This window comes from Fukomys damarensis, unplaced genomic scaffold (genome assembly GCF_012274545.1).
Source record: "Fukomys damarensis isolate Sample0158 unplaced genomic scaffold, DMR_v1.0_HiC HiC_scaffold_24, whole genome shotgun sequence".
In the NCBI taxonomy this organism is placed as follows: Eukaryota; Metazoa; Chordata; class Mammalia; order Rodentia; family Bathyergidae; genus Fukomys; species Fukomys damarensis.
Window position 1 is genome coordinate 63,462,144 of NW_022900936.1, and position 20,224 is coordinate 63,482,367.

General features: G+C 44.3%; 1 protein-coding gene across 7 annotated transcripts in view; it reads left to right on the top strand.

Moving 5' to 3' along the window:
* The first annotated feature begins 848 nt into the window (after nucleotides 1–848).
* Pla1a (phospholipase A1 member A) overlaps nucleotides 849–20,224 on the top strand; it is a 49,085-nt gene continuing 29,709 nt past the window's right edge. For 4 of the 7 annotated variants that reach the window (XR_781373.3, XM_019208318.2, XM_010630024.3 and 1 more), the window contains exons 1-6: nucleotides 850–1,017; nucleotides 13,131–13,332; nucleotides 15,757–15,934; nucleotides 16,433–16,541; nucleotides 17,253–17,354; nucleotides 19,836–19,925. Coding sequence is in view for 5 of the 7 variants with exons in the window: in XM_019208318.2 (XP_019063863.1) it covers nucleotides 945–1,017; nucleotides 13,131–13,332; nucleotides 15,757–15,934; nucleotides 16,433–16,541; nucleotides 17,253–17,354; nucleotides 19,836–19,925 (754 nt within the window). In the remaining 2 variants the exon portion in view is untranslated. Of the gene's footprint in view, nucleotides 1,018–13,130; nucleotides 13,333–15,756; nucleotides 15,935–16,432; nucleotides 16,542–17,252; nucleotides 17,355–19,835; nucleotides 19,926–20,224 lie in introns of all 7 variants that reach the window. The other 3 variants (XR_781372.3, XM_010630022.3, XM_019208320.2) reach the window with 1 other exon arrangement.

The following is a 20,224-nucleotide window of genomic DNA, read 5'->3' on the forward strand; positions in this document are numbered from 1 at the left end:
TACACTGCATTGGCTCAGAGCACTCGATTTACTCTGAATCCCAGCTCTGCATGACCTTGGGTAGCCCTCTCTGAGCCCTGACTGTACAGTACTTACTGCTCGGAGCTGTTATTCAGAAAGGATGATCCTGGCCCTGCTGCTGGGATCTCTGCCCTGCAGCAGTGTGCAATGGTTTAGGAAGTGTCTGACACACCTACCTGCCTAACTCCATCCCTCCGCCTGCCAAGAAATAGCTCCCTATCGTTTCTGCCACTCCTTTGGGTGAAGATGTACCCTGGACAGCCCTGGTTCCAGGCCTAGGTTGGCCACTCCACCAACAGGCTCTCCATAGTTCATCTTTCTTTTCAGCTATTTCTTTTATTTGTGAATTCAGGAAGTTGAACATCTCTTCCTGGAGGCTGGATTTTAGCTTTAGCTCCAAGATTCCACGAAAGGTAGTACTCTCCAGAGGCAAATTCCATTTTCTACTCTCTCCAGTGTCGTGTCTCATTGGCACTGCTTTCTGCTAGGCCCTGAGTATTCAAAAGTGAAAGAGGTCTCTGCCCCTGACAAACATGTCCATAGAAAATTCCAGTACAATGAAGGTTTTGTGACCTGGAGATGAAAGACTTCCACCTTATCATTACTGACATTTCATAATGGGAAATGGGAGAGGTGCAGGGAATAGTTTCCTGATCAGGGTTGGCTCAAAGAGGAAGATCAGCATGTTTCAATGTTCCCTAGCTGGGAATAAAAATAAAAGGAAACTGTTTATTTTCATTGAGAATAAGAAACTGAAAACTCTGGAGGTTAAACAAATAGAAAGTTTGTTTTTCTCTTTTAGGCTATGAGGCCAGTTAATGATTAGTGAGTTCCCAGGGGGAATTCTTTGAAAGGCTGGGGTGTGTGATCTCTCTGGCCTTAGCAGTCTGCTGCTCACCAGCTCAGAGACCTCCAGCTCAGCGATGCCCAGGAGCTGCTGGGAGAGAAGTTTCTGGCTGTGGTGGCTCCTTCTGTGGCTCAGCCCTCGGAGTGCAGGTAGGCAGTGAGCTCCGGCCTGGGGTAGAACTCATTTCAGTCAGTGACTGTATTTCTTCAGCTGTCTACTCATGCAGTCCTAACGGTTGGAAGGTCCCCTAAAAGTCCTTTGCTTCTCCCCAGGTGAATTTAAAAGAGGGGGAAGAAAACCCCTATTATCATAATGGGAACAATGGTAAACAAGATGCTTACTTAGGTAACAGAAATTGAACTTCCCTTGGTTGTCTGACTCATTTTTCTAAAACTTGCATTTCAGTCCTTTTCATCTCGCACAAGCCAGGATGACTAGAAGAAAACATAATTGATTAATTTAAAAATATTCATTCTCACCTCATAAATACCAACTGTTCCAAGATATATTTCATTTTAACATTTAAATTTTCTGGACCAATGACGATTCTGTCCTAGAGATTGTTAGATGTTCTTTCTCATTTTGCCAACCCAACTCAAGTTCAGATCTGTCATACCCTTTGGTTGGATTACCAAACCAGTCCCTGCTAGCCACAGATGCCCATTAGAACAACTTTCCTTCAATGCCATTTGCATTGTATTTTTCCCCCTGGTAAAGAACCTGCCCGTGGTAACTGCTTGCTTAATATACCAAATTAGGGCACACACACACACACACACACACACACACACACACACACACACACACACACACACACACACACACACACACACACACACACACACACACACACACACACACACGCACACACGCTCATCCTTCTCACCCCACCAGAGGCAGCAGCAGCTGCCCCAGAAAGCCCCCTGATAGCAGACTGCTTCTGCCTTCTCTATTGACGCCCTGTGCTTCTCATCCCTCAGCTTTAGAACATGCAGTCCCTTTGCTTGGAGTTGGGTTATTCTGTTCTTTGCGTCTTCCAAGGGAGCTTCCTGCCTCCTCTTTATCCCTCACGCAGCACTCTTTCCTGGCTCTGAAGTCCAGCTCATGAGTGTGTTCTCACCCTGCACCCTGGGTAGCTTGTCAAGGTGCTGAAAGCAGGCTTTCTCCTTCCTGTCACTTGTAGTCCCAAAGTGAGGATGAGTGGCTCTTGCCTCTTAGCACAGGTAGCCGTGTGTTGGGCATACAGCAGTAGGTTAAGGAACGCTGCTGCCTTGCACAGGGGAGGCAAGGTGTTGAACATCTTCCTTCTTATCTGAACTGAGTGTACTGTCTATAGTGATAATGTTCATTAAGTTAATGTTTTCTGTCCTTTTGAAAGTGTTATTTTGGAATTAATGAGTTGGTGAAGAGGCAGAGATAGCGACTTGGTGAAATGAGGTGGTGGTGGGAGCAAGATGTAATTGCTTTTTAAGGCAGACCAAGGGAAGTAGGTGAGAAGGCAGAGACTGCTGGAGGCAGAGAGATTAAGGTAATGGAAAGGGAGAGAACAGCATGGAGGTTAGAGAGGCGCTGGGTGTCTGCTGGGCAAGAAGACCCCTCGCTCCACCGGGCGGCAGCTGGTTTGGTGGGCTGTGGGAAGGTGACCTCTGCTTGCTTCTCTGGTTGGGTGCCTGTGCCTTTCAGGGCCACCCAGGTCACAGACAGTGCTTTGCTTGGATGGTGGAGGTCAAGACAATAGAGCCTTAATCAAATTGACATTGTCAAGAGACCACTGCTGGGATAGGAAACAAATTTCTGGATCCTTAAGCTGTTGTTCATTAAAAAGCATGATTTGTATTTTCTTCGGAGGCAGCCAGAAACTTTTAAAAGCTTTTGATAAGACCATGGCTCTTCTTCACGCAAGCCTACAAATGCCCCACAGGCAACTGAAAACTTTAGACATAGATCCATTACTCATTAGGAAATGCCAATAGAAAAAGTTAATTAGGCCTAGCCCATCTCATCCCCTTTTCATCAAGAAGTCAAACAACAAATGGGAGCAAGGATACAGGGGGAAAGGAGCACTTTTACATCGTTGAAGGGAATGTAAACTAGTACAGCCACTGTGGAAATCAGTATGGAGATCCCTAAAAAAAATGAGCAGAATTTAATTCCACCCAGCCATTCTCTTCTAAGTGTCTTTCTGCAAGAGTTTAAGACATATTATACTGATATATGCATAATCATATTTATAGCAGCAAAATTCATCATAGCTAGATTCTGGAAGTGGCCTATGTATACTTCAAATGGATGGATGGAGAAAATGTGGTATTTATACACAATGAAATGGTATTCTGTAAAGAAGAATAAGTTTGAGTCATTTGTAGGAAAATGGATGCTCCTTGGGACAATGATGTTAAGTGAAATAAATCAGACACACAAGCTTAAATGTCACATATAATAAATTAACTAGCAAAGTAAAAGATAGATAATAAGAAACAGATCAATCTTTTGCAAATGGGAAGGGTACCAAGAGATAGAGGAGTAAGGAGAAGAAAAAAGAATTAATATGTGTTATGTATATGTACCTGTAGGTGACCCTGTATACCTGTGGGACCTTGAACCCAGAGCCACGACTTTGTTCCTCCCAGGCCTGGGGTGGGGGTGGGGGATGAAGAGGATGCATAATAAAAAAGACACGGAGTCAGCTCAAAATGAGGGCAGCTGGAAGGCTTGCACCTCTAGCAGGCAGAGGAAGCCTGAGCCGTTGGCTTACCTCGCCTTTATTCATTTTTTATTTTATTTTATTCACAGGCACAGGCAATAAAAGTAATAGGGGATTCATCTGGTTTCCAATATCCACTAGTTCATTCTGTGGTAAACAGCTTAACCTCAACTTCTTGACCTTCCCCTAATGTGCCGTCAGCCCTGAGTGCAGCCTTTCTCCTTTGTGCTCACAGAGGAGGCCAATTAGGCCTTAATTCTCCTCTGGTCCTTAACATGTACCAACTCCCCACAATGAATGTGATATTACGTACTATAAATATGTACTAATAAACATTTTATGGACATATAATGTGAATTCACTATATATAGTATATTTTCCTTTTGTAATATGTGCACATAAATATAACTGTGTGCTCCTGCAAGTGAATCTTTCTGTATTAATATATAGAGATATCTAATTCTCTTTAATGTTTGTTTATACATTATATACTGGATCTGAAAGAACTTACATATTTTTTACATAGGTGAGAAAAATTGCCTTGCAGAAGTTATGATTATTAGTATTTTGAGCATGGCTATTTCTTCACCTCTCTGTCAATACTCTGTTAAAATCAACATTCTTAGTACCATCAATCTGATAGGAAAAATAATATTACCTTTTTGCTTAATTCTTACTATGGGGGTTCAGGGGTGCCTGTGTGGCTACCTTCCTGGTGCTGGAGGGATGGCGGCTCCTGGCAGGAGAGGGCGTGGCTATCCTTCCGGGGTGGGTCTGGGCCCAAGCAAGCCCTCCTGGCACTGGAGTGATGGTGGCCCCACAATTCTTACTATGATAAGGTTTAATGTCTTCTTCTTCTTCTTCTTCTTTTTTTTTTTCTGGTACGGGGGAATCAAACTCAAGACCTTGTGCCTGTGAGACAGGCAGCAGCACCACTGAACTAAATACCCAACAGTTTAACATCTTTTTATGCATCTATTGGCCATTTTCAATTGCTTGCAATTAATTGCCAGCTTATGCCCTTTGCTTCTTTATTTACAAGGACTTTTCCCCCTCACTGAGTTAGGGCTCTATAAAAATTAGCCTTTTGGCAGATGAAGTTCAAATGCTTCTCACCTGTTCTTTCCCCCAGACACTTCCTCATTTTCTGAATCACCCAGCTATCGTGTGACTCTAGTTTCAAGTCCTGAGTGAGTCCGAGCCAAGCTGGTTCTTTACTTATCTTGCCAGAAAGTGGGCCTGCGTGGTCCTGGCCCAAAGACCTGCTCCCAGAAGACCAGGCATACGGTGGGCTCTTGCTCTGCAGGTATGTAGGCCTCTTGGATTAGGATGAGGCCTCTTTTTCAGTTTGCTGAAATCCTTGAGCCTCTTCAGACTCCCGAGTTCAGTATCCCGTACCCTCCTTTGTTCAGAAAACCTCACTCTGACCTGCACAACCTCACCCAGGTCCTCGGCTCCCTCCTGCATGTGCTGTCCTCACCCTGACACCCTTGGAAATCCCCAGACCTGCCATGGCCTTTTCTCCTCCCGGTTCCCTCCAGGTACCTGCTATCTAGAATGTCCATGCCTCCCCGCTGGGGTCCTCCCAGCACCAGGCTCTTGGTCCTTCACTCAAAATCTGGCTCCTGCTCCATGTGAAGGCAGTGTCCACACCCGCTGGTTCGATGACGTTCCCAGCTGGAGTGCGGTCTCAGCGAGGGCAGGGTTATATCGTCATTCTTACATTATTGCCTCCATGTCACAAGCTAAACACATGGCGAACTCTCCAGCATCTTGATTAAATCTACCCACGCTGGGAATCGGTCGGTCGTGAGCATCAGAGGAAACACATCTTCACATCACAATTGAACGCAATTTCCTACTCTTTGACTGGAGAGCCTCTCATGGCTTTCTAGAGGGCATTGGCTGATACAGTCACAAAGCAACTTGGTGATCTGCAAAACTTCACCAACCAGAATTAAAGGAGGCTGGAACAAAGGCAGAAAATACTGTGTATGCAGAGGAAGGTGCTGGGAAAGCAGATGGAAATACCTTTCATTCCCCCGTGTGTCTGTACCAAGAATTCCTTGCAAAAAAGGAGGGAGACTGCCCCCACTGGCCCTTCCGTGACTGCCACGCTTGTTACCTGCCAAGACTTTTGTCTTTCTCCCAGACACCCTTTGCCAAGGCCTAGAACCCTGTTTTCCCAAGAGGAAAATTGAAGACAAGTAATACTGTGCTATGCAGGCATGTCCCCTGGGCCACCAAGGAATTTCACTGACAAAGAGCATGGCTGGTGAGTGTGCATGTGGCCCAGGATGAGAAACATAGCCTCTCTCCCGCTGAACAGCTGAGTAGTGGGTCCTCTGATCCTTAAAACTCTCCATGTATAAGGACCTTGTACTCAGGACCAGTGGCCATCCTGGAGGGAAAATTCTAGTCCTCAGAGCCTAACACCTCATCTGGGATTGACCATCCCAGGGAGAAAGACTCCCAGGCCCAGGAAGTACGTTGTGCACTGCTCAGAACACATTCTTTGTCCTTGCCACCTTCTATCTCTTCTGAGAAAAGAGAATCCTAGAAGAAGTTCTGAGGTCTTTCCTCCCTTTGGCCACTTCCCCTTTCTCTGAAGAGTCTGGTATTCTGAGTTGTATTTCTGTTGACTGACGTAGTCTTCAAGCCCCAGGGCTTTTGAACTTGCCAGATTGAATTCTGTTCTCTTTTGCTAATTTCTAGGTATTTTCCACTATAAAACAGAGACAAAAGGAATATGTAAATATACCTAGTTTATGCTTTTTTTCTATAAAGAATTGCCAAAAAAATGCGCATAGAATTTACCGTACCTCTGGAAAGAGAGACTGTGGAGAAAAAAAGCTTAAAATTTCTAATTTAGTTTTTTAGGGGTCCACAGGAATTATTTAAGTAGAGGTAGTGCATACTGATTCTAGGAGTCCTTTGTACTATTCTGAATTTAAAAAAATATATAGATCCAGGAAAAAAGCTTAGAAAATAAAATTTATGTAAAACGTATATAAATTTTATGTAAAAATACAATGAAGTAGACAGGAAAATAATTGCCTATAGCCCACCATCCAGACAAATACATTTTAACATTTTGTTGTATTTCTTTTAATTTTTTTGCCCTGTTTGGCTAAATTAAAATTTTAAAAAATAATTTAAGGATGTAAGAAAATTTGACAAATAGTATGACAATCTTGTACCAGACTTCGCAGCATCCAGATTTACCAAATGCTAACAGTCTTGCTTCAGATCCTCTTCATTTTGAATACTTTAGGTTACTCAATTATAAACCAAACTTGCAGTTTATTTTCTAATATCTGTCCATTGAAGTACAGCTAGGTTGTTTCCAGATTTTTCTTCTTCTTTTATTCAACACAGCACTACAATCTGAAGAATTCCAGGTTGATTTCTGGAAAAGGAATTGCCAGGTCCATCGGCCTCTCCAGCTTTCCTGGGTGTAGGCTGAATCTCTCCTCAGCGGCTTCTCCATTTTGTGTCCCCACCAGAAATGGCGATCCCTTCTGCTCACACTAATATTCAGTAGTGTCCGATTACTTCATTACTGCCAATCTTTTGCCTAGTCTAGACTTGTTTATCTTGCTCATTACCTTGAGGATAATTTTTGATCGGAAAATTCACACCTCTAATTTTTTTCTTATTTATTTTATTAGTCCTTGTTTGCAGGACACAATCATTATATTCGTCATAGGAATTGGTACAAATACATGACACATCTTAATTCTTTTTATGTTCCTTTCCACTCCCTACCCTATACTTTTTTTTTCAGTTATAGGAAGTTCTTAATAATTACCTTTTAAAACATGGCTTTTCTCACATTGTGTTTCTTTAGAGAACACCTAGAAAACGAGGGAGCCTCTCCACCTATTATCTGTACTTTGTAACTCCACTTTCACATTTTAAAGTTTTCTTTTACTTTTGTGCTAAATGTTATAGTATTGATTATTTTTATTTCCATGAGTTTTTCATTTCCAAATAGAAATTCTTTTAAAATAAGTATTATTAATGGGAATTTAATTATGCTGATAACATAAAAGGGTAAAAAAATGATAAGAGCACAGACACTGTGAAATAAAAACAGGAAAAAGCCAGGCATAATAGAGCATACCTACAATAAAAACCACTCTGGAAGCTGAGGCAGGAGAATTGCAAGTTGAAAGCCAGCCCCAGAAACTTAGTAAAACTCTGTCTCAAAATAAAAACAAAAAGAGCTGAGGATGTAGCTCAGTGCTACAGTGTTTGCCTGGCACACGCAAAGCCCTGACTTCAATATCCAGTATTGGAAAACAAGACAAATGTAATGATAGGATAACAAAATAATGCATATGGTAAAAGGATAATTAGAAAACTGGAGCTGAGGACAAAACAAACAGACAAACAAACAACAGCAGCAGAACAAAACTATTGTGGCCAAGCTGAGTTTAATCCAAGGAGTAAAAGGATTTTTAAAACATTAGTCAATGTATATAATTAACATATGAACAGACCAGGGATGGAAAAATCATATACTCATCTCAGTAGTTGCAAAAAAGAACAAAACAACAACAACAACAACAAAAATCCACTTGAGCAAAGATACCTACTAAAAGCTAAGGGCAAGAATCTCTCAGTTGCTGTCTCTCCCTCCCCCTGCCTCATCTTGAGTATGTTAAACCCAGGGCCATTGCGCTGAGCTTCCTCCCCAGCCCTTTTATTTAATTTATTTTGAGACAGAGTTTTGCTAAATTACTAAATTGGGCTTGAGCTTGGACTCTTCCCGTTTTAGCTTCCCAGAGTGTGGAGATTACAGACATGTGCTACCACACCTGGCTTTTTTCTTTCTCTTTTGATACCCACGACTGACTCCTTGATCCTTGGTTGGAGTGATGGCCGCGGGAGGGAGTGTCGTGGTATGATGCACCATGCCGTGTTCTGTACTGTTGAATGAGCAAGAATTTTGTCATCTTCACATACTGGCATATTTTTCTCTTGCTTGTCAAATTCTATAACTTTCTTCCATTTATTGTATTGCTTCACTGGCCAGGTCTAAGATCTTCCGTGTACTATTTAATAGAAGCAGTGATAGCAGATAGGCTTGTTCCCAGTTTTAAATAAATTGCATCTGTGGAAATAAACATATGATCTTTATCTTTTTTTTTTTTTTGGTACCAGGGATTGAACTCGGGTCCTTGCGCTTATAAGGTTGACCACCGAACCACTGAGCTAAATCCCCAGCCCTGATCTTTAACTTAATATGTTTCTCATATTAAAAATCTTTTTATTCCTGGTTTAAACTGCTTGACTTTGATATACTTTTAAAATACTTTTTCTAATACTTTCTGTTCTTCTTATCCTAATGTATTTAGACTTGCTGCTATTGAGTGTAGGCTTAATATTTTGGTTACCCTTATAGAGTGAGTTGGGTTTGCCTCCTGTTTTCTGTTCTCTAGAACATGTGTAGATCGAGGATTGAAGGTCTGAGAGAACTCTGTTAAAGTGTCTAGACTATTGAGTCTTTTGATGGATGGATATAAAACTACTATTTTCAACCCTTTATGCTACAATGTTACATGATTTACAATTTTTTCCCTTTCTGGACTAAGTTTGGGTAGGTTATCCTTTTCTAGGAAATTATCAACTTTAAGAAAATACCCATATCGCCTACTTTTGAGTAGGTACACACATGTTCTTTTATGGCTTGAAAAAAATCTGCCAGGTCTATATTGATAGCCTCTTTCTACTCCTGATATTGTTTGTCTGTGACTTCCTTCTTTTCTTCTGCTGTCTTATCAAAAGTACATCTAGTTATTCTTTTCGGGGAACTAACTTTTGGAGTTTATTGTGTGGCAGGCACAATTCTAAGCAGTAGACTCACTGAAACGAATACATTCCTTGCGTTGCTTGAAAGCATATTCTAATGAGGGGAGAGAATCAATACGTACTTAGTATAACAAAAGAGTAAATTCCATAGTAGATTTGAGACTGGTGATCACTCTACAAGTAAATAGAGGCAACAAGATGGAGAGAACTGGGGTGAGGTGCAGGAGCAGGTCACAATTTAAAGAGGGTGGTAAGAGGGCAGAAAAGGGCACTCTAAGAGCAGATTCCAGGGAGGGGAGGAGATTATCATGTACTTACCTAGGGGAAATGTTCCAGGCAGAAGGAACAACCAGGGAAGAGGCCAGGATCTGGCAGGAGTAAGAGAGATGGGGACACCTGTCTGGAGCAGAATAAGCAAAGCAGGATAAAGCAGAGGACTTCTGTAGTCCATTGTGAGCTGCCCCCAACACACACTGAGCTACATCCCCAGCCCATTTTTAAAAAATTAATATTGGTACATGTAAGGTATACAATGGAATGACATTCATCATTGGAAATTTGCACCTTTACATAATCCATCTTGGTTCTTATTTTTTCCCCATTCCCCAGCCCATTTTTTAATTTTTTAATTTTGAGACAGGTCTTGCTAAATTGCTAGGTTGGCCTTCAGCTTGCAATCCTCCTGCTTCAGCATGTTGAATAGCTGGGATTACAGGTGTGTGGCATGGCACACAATTTGTGTTATTCTTTTCTGAGTTAAAAGATGAATCTACCTATCTAATTATTTTTCTTTTTTTTTCTGATATTTGCGTGAAAGGCAGGGATTTAGCTTAGTAGTTCTGCTGCCTGCCTCGCAAGTGCAATGTGGGCCTGAGTTCGATCCCTGGTACAAAAAAACCCCAAAAAGAATAAAGTTATACATTTCCCTATTAGAAGATGAATGTTTTTTCTGTTAGATTTTTTGTTGTTGTTGTTTTGGACAGTGGCAGCTTCTGACATCAAGTGGTCCCAGAACTTACCAAATAGATTCGAGGGAAAAACAAAAGGTGTGTGTAGAGCACGGGAAGAAAATATTTGATTAATTAAAGTGGTGCTGTCACCTTAAAGTCCCTAGTTAGAGGTTGGTTGGCAACTTCTGTTTGGTAAAGCTGAAGTTTCCATTCTCTGTGAGAGGGTTTTTGGTTTGCTTAGGTAGGAACCCAAGCACTGGAGCCATCTCTGTCTAATCATTTTACTTCCCACTAGACTTCCAAAGTCACTTTAATATCCTAAGTGCTCTTGGGCACTTTGCACAAATTGTGATATGTATTGTTTTAATTGTCATTTAGTTTTTAATGTTCTCGACATTGTGATCATTCTTTAACCCACATATTGCTTAAAGGAATGTCTTTACATTTCCAGATATATTTATAAGTAAACTCTGCTATGGGTTTCTCATTTTATTTAGATAATATCGTTGAAATAATATTGATTCTTTGATGTCTGTTGGACCCTGCTGGATTAGTCAAAATACCTGTGGCAACTAAAAATGTTTAAAAGAGGGGGTATTTAGCTTACAGATTTGGAGGTTCCAATCTAAAATCAGGAGGCCCCACTGGCCTCTCATTTGGGCAGCACATCACGGCAGGAGAGTGTAGGAGCAAAGATCACCTCTCAAGCCAGGAGTAGAGAGAGGAAGCATATGGGGCCCCAGTCCTCTTGAAGGTTATTCCCCCACTAATCTAAGAATATTGTGCTGGGCTCCACTCTTAGATCTACACTGTGCCTCCCAATACTACCACTTTGGGGACCAAGACTTACACAAGAACCTCTAGGGGACACTGAAATTATGCCCAGACCATAGCACTTGCTTTGTGACATATGGCACTTATTTTAAAAGATTCTTAACTCGGTTTGAGAGGCAGTTTCTATGTAACCAATAGAGCAGATCTTCTCATTCATGTGGTTCCCATCTCATGCTCAAGCAGAGACTTTTTCATCCTTTCTTTAAAAGGTAGAGGTGGGAGAGGGTAGATGAAACACGAAGCAGTACAGCAAGGCGTCTTTCTCTCTTACACTAGGGAGCTCAAGTTGTAAGCTGAGAAGCTCAAGGAGTCTGTGGTTGGGGTGGGCTTGATCCCACGAGCCTGAGGTCTGGGATTCGGAAGCAGTGGTGGCAGTGATGTTCAGAAGGCCCTTATGGCGTGAGTTATTCCCTATGGACTGGGTCCCGAAAATCCACTCATAGCACCGCATCCCAGGGTAACAGGGCCCACACCCATGTGGTGTATATGTCCCCAGTTAGCTCTGCTAGCAGACTACCACTGCAGAACCTAAAACTGTTGTCTTCCTCAGTGAAGGGGCCTGCACAGAAAAAAATCTGCAACCTGGATTCTCCTGTGAATCACTAGTCCTGTGAATCACTTTATTGCATGACGGTGATGCCAGGGAGCTGCCAGCAGTGCTGCAATTAGGCTGTGTATTTGCTGCCTCTGCCAGTATCTCCCTGTAGAAAGTACTGGGAGTCAGAGACCCCACACCCCTTTATCACAAAAGTAGACGTAGGGGTAGACTGCTGGGTATTGAATTAGGCCAGATTTTCAGCTTCTGGGGAAGGAAGTTTTGTGTTTGCTATTTTTTTATGTTTATTACTTCAAAAGCCCTTCAGTAACCAAAAGTTATCCAATTAAAGGGTGTACTGTATGTATGTCATAAGGTGCTGTAGGGCAGGGGTAGCTTGTTAAGGCTCTTTTCTATGAAGGGGCAGGCAGCCAATGGTGAGGCACTGGAGGTCCCTAACCCTAATATGGTCCTTGCCTCCTGGTAAGGACAAGAAAGGATTAGGTCGGAGAGGGGGTTTGAAACCCTTTGGATGGGCTCTTCAGACCGGGGTGACCGATTGCTTGGTTGTCCACAGTTCTTTCTGAAGAATCATTTTTGCTTTTCTAGGGCTGCCATTACAAAGTGCCATGCCCTAGGTGGCTTAAACAACAATTTGGCATGTCACCATTCTTTGGGTTGGAAGTCTGAGACAACACTCCCAGCCAAACTGGCTCCTTCTGAAGGCCATGGGGGAAAGACCTGTTCCAGGCTTCGTGGTAGCTTACAGATAGCTGCCTTCTTCCTGTGCCTCTTCACATTGTCTTTCCCCTACCTCTGTCCAAATTTTCTCTTTTTATAAGTATGATGGCCATATTGGATTAGGGCCACTCTCCTGGCCTCATTTTAATTTAATTACCCTTTAAAGCTCTCTCTCCAACTTTGGCCATATTAGTGGTCAGCACTTTCACATATGAATTCCATTCAGCCCCAGACAACAGCTATGTCACCATGGTCTTTAGCCTCCTCTGTTGAGCAATATCCACGTCACCCTCTGGTATTTTATCCTTAGGCATAAAACATTCACATATTTTTGTTATAGAACCTTTAAAAATGAGTGCGTGATGATTATACTAGTTCAGTGGTGGCGAACCTATGGCACAGGGGTTGCTTTTCTTTTAAGATATAAGATGTTAATGTAGGAGTTGTTCTTTTCTAAACTAAAACCTCAGTTTCCAGTGCACATTGGCACTTTACAATGAAAGTGGGTTTGGGGTTGCGGTCTGGGCATTTGTCTCTAAAAATTCACCATCACTGCACTAGCTGATTTCTAATAAAGCCTATGCCTGTGAGCCCCCTTTCTTCTCTCCTAAGAATATCTTTCTTCCTTCTAAAAACAGATGCCCTCATTCTAGATGATTTTGTTTTGTTGTCTCCCTCTAGGAAATGCACCTGCCACCCCACAGCCAAAATGCACTGACTTCCAGAATGCCAACCTCCTCAGAGGCACCAACCTCAAAGTCCAGTTTCTCCTCTTTGTCCCTTCAGATCCTGGGTGTGGGCAGCTACTGGAAGAAAGCAGTGACATCCAAAAGTCTGGATTCAATGCCACTCTAGGAACCAAACTAATTATTCATGGATTCAGGTGGGAACTAACCAACCAATAGGATCTCTTCTGCTAAGAACCATGCAGGGCCCATAAAGCCACAAGAAGTTAGTGGGGAGCAAAAGGGGGAACAGACTGTCACACATCCCACCCCTCATGGCCTGCTGTCTTTGAAGGTGTCTTGTACAATCCTGCACACTCGTTATGCTGTTTATTCGTGTGTGTGTGTGTGTGTGTGTATAGTGTGAGACTTTATTACAGATTTTTTAAAATTACATTTTTTTTGGTACAGGGGATTGAACTCAGGTACTTGCGCTTGCGAGGCAGGTGGAGGAACCACTGAGCCAAATCCCCGGCCCTAAAATTACATATTTGATACTGTCTTTCACTTCAAAGAATCAGACATGGGGCTCAAAATCTGACTATTCAAACGTGTTTTGGAAAATCCACACAGTTTCAAAAGTGAAACTATTATTGGCATTTACTTGATATAATACATTCGTTTTAAAATGTAATTCTACTTTTAACATATTAGCTCTTATTTTACTTGTTAAAAATGTAAATTCTTAACTGTGCAGTTATAAATACATATACATAGTTTTATCTAATAATTAGCTTGTCTTTCTCAAGGACACAAGCAAACTGCTGTCCATTCTTGTCCGTCATACATGTCACTCCTCCGCTCAGTCTTGTCCACACGCTCACAGACAGTACACATGTGACCTGGATAAATCACTCTAAACACAGATCTTCAGTTCCACTTCTGAGTCAAAGAGGACAGCGTAGGGATAGTCTAGTAGTCCCTCGATAAAAACACTGTGTGGGTAGGGTGAAATCTCAATTCGATTGGCTTTGGGATCCACTGTGGAGATCGAGAGTACACTTCTCAGTGTGAACCATAGAGGTGTGGCCTCGGGGTCTATGTCTGGATCCTGGTCCCTTCCTTTCTGTCACTGTTTCCCTCTTCTGCTTCCTCAAACCACGAAATGAGTAGCTTTGCTCCTCCGTGTCCATCTATCATGATGTTTCTGCCTTGTAACCAGCCAAATTTAGACTGAAATTATGCACAAATAATTAAACCTCCCCTCCTTTCAGGTGTAGGTGTTGGGTGTTGCATCCAGAAATGAGAAAAAGCTAATACAAACACCGCACTGTTAGCCAGGGTGTATGGGTTGCATGATGTAACTCATTTCAGACCAGATCACAGGCTTTTTGCTGTTGCTTAGAAGTATCAGCCTGGTGTTTTCATCCAGGGTTTTCACTTTTTCCCTGGTTTCCTGACCTGATACACTTCTGTTTAGGCTGCTGTTTCCATCATACTCAAAGCCTGACATTTCTCAGGAGCTAGGCACTCCTCTTCTGCAATTCTGACACCCTACAACACAAACTTTGTCATAATAAAGTCACTCAGTTTCATCAATCACCATCTTTCCTTCATCTACCTACCCTCCAAAGCCCACAAACAAGACCAAAAACAGAGAAATGTTTCTGGGAGGAAGGAGGACATGGCTTTGTAGAATACGAGCACCGTACAGCAGTTAAGAGTTAAAGAGGTGGCCGCAAGCACTGCCCAGAGGTTCACCACTTTCCGATCCTTGGCCTTTCTCTGTCTCTTTGACTCTTGCACTGAACCAAGCGCTTGCTCATTCTCTAGCAAATCTTGCATTCAACTACAACACAAGGCTGAGTGTGTACCTCCAACCAGGGTTAGTGAGTGGAGAGTTGTCAGACTGGTTACTCGATCTGCTCTTAAATCTCCCAAACCACATCCACGGTGCACATCCAGTCTGTACTTCTCTGACCGTGGGAGCAAGCTCACATTGTTCCGACTGTGGGAGTTAGAGATACTTCTTTTCTGGCCTTAATCTGTTGGGAAAGCCTCCTGAACACATTTCCATCATTCTTTTTCTAGAAAAATTTCATTATACTGTAAGTTGTGGAAGAACAGGCACTATGTTTTACTTGCCTTTGTTTCTTGGAAAACACTCAGCTTACTGTGTGACCCTTAGGTACTCAGTAAGTATTTGTTTAGTGAATGGATGGGTACAAAAATGAATCCTTAAGGAAAGAGCCTATGTTCTAGAATGGGATTTAAGATCACAACTCCTAACTCTTAGGTACAAAGCTATTTTCGTTTCCACAAATAACACACATAGAGGCAGGAGAGGACATATAGTTTATGTAATGTATGCACTGCACAAAGGTGGCCAATGCAGGTAGATAGGGCTAAGACTCCAGCCAGACTCCTGGATGCTGGCATGAGGCTGCACCTACTAGGAACAAAAGGCTTGGCAACCTTGGACTTCTGTCCATCCTGTGTTCACAGCACTGTGAGATTGACTCCCTGTATACCCCTCTTTGGTATGGACTTCTCCTCTGGATTTGGGATTAATAGAGATTTCCTTGGCAATGTACATCAGCTTGGCAGCTAATTTTCCTCTTCATTTTTGGCCCCATGTCTAGGGCTTTAGGGACCAAGCCTTCCTGGATTGATGCATTCATTAGAGCCCTTCTGCGAGCAGCGGATGCTAATGTCATTGCTGTGGATTGGGTTTACGGATCAACGGCTGTCTACTACTCAGCTGTGGATAATGTGGTTAAGCTGAGCCTAGAGATCTCCCGTTTCCTCAAGAAACTCCTGGTAGGTACAGAAGAGGTTGAGCTGATCTCTGGCCACTTAGGGAAGAATGAAGGTTAGGAAGAAAAAGCACACCCTAAGAAGGTGGGAGACTGAAGCAAAGACCTCCAGGGGCTTATTGGTCTTTGGCTCAAGCCCTGAGCTGGCTATTTGGAGCACTGACCCCGACAGGGTATTGAAAGTCACTGAAGCTTCACTCCTCTTCTGTAAGATGCACATTGCATCATGAGTGGCACTTATTAAGGTGCCTGGCATTTAGTAGACTCTCAAAAGTGACCAGGCCTGGTCATTACTCACAGACGTTGAAGTAAGGGTGCTGTTAGCATGGGGAGCCCGGGGGAGGACAGATGATTAATGGATAAGAGAGGCCTCTTATCTTATTTTAGCCCTTTGTTCCAAGTCCGACTGGTGGGTATATGGTGCCCAGGGCTCTCAGCTTCTGAAGCCCCAGGGAAAAAGCCACTGTGGCCCAAACGAAAGTCACTGTCCATGCTCTTCCAGGATCTGGGTGTGTCAGAGTCCTCAGTCCACATCATTGGCGTTAGCCTAGGAGCCCACGTTGGAGGCATGGTGGGACATTTCTACAAAGGCCAGCTGGGACGGATCACAGGTAACCTTCCTCCCTGCCCTCTTTTCCAGCATCTAGAAGTAGAGAGTGATTGCCCTGGTAATTCCTCTTTTGATATGAGTAGGGGGTGTGTTGAGTGTTTGTTGTTATTACTGACTCATCTGCTGCCAATGCAGTTTATTTATTGTGGTCCTTTTTGCTTAAAATGGTATGATGTTGTCATTGCATGATCTGTAATATCAGTACCACATATTTCTTTCTGAGTCTCAGTGTCTACATCTGTAAAATGGGTTGTAATAGCCCGTATCTCCTTGACCCACTGTGGAAATCACCGTCACATAGTTCTGGGGACTTTATGCCTCAGGAACCCCTTTCAACCAATAAAGGACAAGGGTTATATGGTAAATATCCCAGCTTCCCAGCCCTTCTGTGGGGGGGCAATTCTGAGTTCTGTTCTACAGAGTCCCTCAGAAACACCCCTGTGGGATGATACCCAGTTGTCCCTGAAGGTAAATATTATATTCAGCCTTTGCCAAGTGGTTGGTATTATCAAACTCATTTAGAGCCAGAAAAAACAGGTCCCTGGGAGGCCATCTCAAGAGAGCCGAGTTTCTTTGGTAAGGCGAGTCAGTTCTCCCAGTGTGTGGTCCTTATTGGACAGCTCTGTGCAACTGAACTAGGGGCCTGGGGTAGGGCTGTGGTGGATCCACAGTGGTTCCTGCAGCAATGAATGATACCAGTCTGTCCTTGCAGGCCTGGACCCTGCAGGACCAGAGTATACCAGGGCCAGTCTGGAGGAGCGCCTGGATGCTGGAGATGCCCTCTTTGTGGAAGCCATTCACACAGACACTGACAGTGAGCTGGGGCTGGGGAGAGCCCTGGGCAGGGACTACAAGTTGCCATCTGGCTCTGAGGCCCTGTCCCTCCTAGGACCTCTGTTGTATAGGGAGGAGTGTACCAGGATGATCTCGAAAATCTCTTCCAGCTGTCATCCTGTGGCCACTGAGCTGAATGATTTTTGTTTCAGCTGCCAATCGGCAGGAGGAATCTCATTCCTGGACCGAAAGTGTTTGTTTGGGCACCTCACTCTCTGATTCAACACCAAACTTTGTGCTGAGGTGGGGCTGGGGTGGGGGACACTGCTGCCTGGATGACTTACAGGAAATCCATGCTCTCTGGGGCAAGCGTGCTGGGCCCAGGGACAGGGACATTCCGTTCCTTGGGCACATGGGCCTGCCAGAACTTCCTTCCTCCCCAGAGGACAGGCCCAGTCCAGGGGAGAACAAGAATCCCCTTTCCAATAATAATAGGCACAGGAAAGGTCCCTCAACCCTTAGAACTTATGACAAAATCAAGCCCTTCTGTACAACTAGGAGAGGAGGTGCCAATCCTTCTCATTTCTATTGGGTATAAGATGCTGACAGAGTCTGCCAGGCACAAGGATCAGCCTTGGTGGAGCAAGGGGAAACATCTGGCCCTGACCAGAAGAGCTTGCAGTTCAAGTGCTTTACCACAGGGCTACACCCCCAGCCCTGAGGTCACAGTTCAGTGAGAGATGTCCATGTCTCATCCCCATTTGTCAAAAGCCTTCTTTTAGTATCCGACACCCCAAGATGCATGGTTCCAGAAGAAACCCACGCAGTCACACTGCCTAGCCCTTGTTCCCACTCTCATGGCACTGATAGGAAAACAAAGCCCATGGAGATCTGCCTGGCTGGGTTAAGGTAATTAACCTTGTTCATTAATAACACAAGTGCCTTCTTCCCTAGGTTTGCTAAACAGGGCCCCTAGTTATGTGAGATAGGCCTCTCAGACCCTTCTAAGTTGCAGCCTCTTCCTGATGATGCTAAAAAGCCATCGTTCAGTTTGTTCAGTCTTTACTGAGCTGTGTAGCCAGCACTGAGAATGCAGCAATGAGCAAGCCCTCAGAGAAAGTCCCTGCCTGTGTGGAACGTGCTACACGGACAGGCATCCACTCATCATTACTCAGTAACTGTTTAGTAAGTAGTCACTATGATCCAGAGACTGTGCCAGGCACTGAGGACCCAGGCAAAGGGCCCGAGGTGGAGGAGGTTATGTCTGGGGAAATAACCAAGATCAGTACAAGTCGTGAGTATTGTAATGAAGGACAGGTGAGTGTGTGGGGTCCACTTCACAGAGGATAATTAGGGGATGTCTGTCCCTAAAGGTGAGACTTAGGGGATGGGGATTTTAGCTTGGGGAGAAGAGTGTTCCGGGTAGGGAGGATGGCCCCGGGAAGGCCTAGATTTACTTCAGAGACAGAAAGAGAACTGGGTGGGTACCACACAGCAAAGGAAGAAGAAGAGGTATGGAGCAGAGGGCACCAGTCCAGGCTGCCTGTGGCGAGGAGCTTACATCTATATTCCTGGACCTTTTAAATTTTGAGGCAGTCTTGCTAAGTCGTGAAGTTATCGAGGCTTGGCTTGAATTTGTGAACCTCTCGCCTCGGCCTCCCAGAGTTCTGGGATTTGGGGTTTGCAGCACCACACCTAGCCAGGTTTCTCTTTAAGGGACAAGTGCAGCTCCCGTGCAGAGTGGAGAGCCCTCGGGGAAGCCCAGAGGCCTGTTATGCGGTGTTGATAGAAGTAGTCTAGTTGAGACGCTGTGGCCGAGGTGGTGGCAGTAGAAACAGAAGAAGGAAGATTCCAAATGTAGTCAGAGGAAGAATTGACCAGGCCCAGTAATGGGCTGGGAAGCGGGAGTGAGGAAAAGGCAGGAATCCAGGATGACTTCTACATCACCACGCACCCCTTGGGTAGACAGCAAAGAAGAACACACGATTGGTGTCTTCGAACGGCAGCAGATGACATGAAGGAGAACGGTCCAGGTCTTTGGCAGTGGGACCCGGCCTCCACTGAGGGCCCGGATGTGCCATGTGGGAGGCCGGAGGCAAAATGGGAGCTGCAGCCTCTCTTCACTCAGCTCTCTGCTCAGTCAGGAGAGCACACAAATGTGTGCTGTGGGAGACTGTGGGAATGTGGCCCAACTGCATTTATCTGAACTATTGCAGAAAGGAAAACAGAAACTACCCACCAAGGGACATGTTTACAACAGATTTACTGCTTTACATACACCTGTGCCAGGGGATGTTTTCTTGGTTTCGTTTAGCCAATCAGAGTATCTTATAAATATATTCTTCCTTGGCTCCTCTCAGCACAGCCCATTTTGTAGCCTCACAGCCCTCAGGAGTGGGGGGCTCCCTGACGGGCTGGGCTCCGGAAGTCAGACCTCAGGCTCTGCTGCCAGGGGCCCCGGCTGCGGGACGTGCAAAAGGTGCCCCTGAAGTAGACGTTAATGGTGTTCTGCCTCTCTCAGATTTGGGTATTCGGATTCCAGTGGGACACGTGGACTACTTCATCAATGGAGGCCAAGACCAGCCGGGCTGTCCCCTGTTCATTCATGCAGGTCAGAAAGCCAGAGGGTGTTCGCCTGCCCCACAGACTGGAATTCACCAGTAGCCGGCTTATTGCATCAGCCAGTGTGGCTGCAGAGGGTCTTCCCAACAACACCCCTGCTGGTCCTGTAACGCCTGGCTCAGAATTTCCTACCTCTGAGCCTGTGCGTTTCAGAGAACACCCAATAGTGGCTGCCTGTGTCCTCTCTGTGCTGCCCTTCCCGCTTGCCTTTGGTCTTGCTATAGTTGCACATCACTCAAGCCACAGACCTGTCTTTTGCTGGGCCTGTCTTTTGCACAGCCCACACAA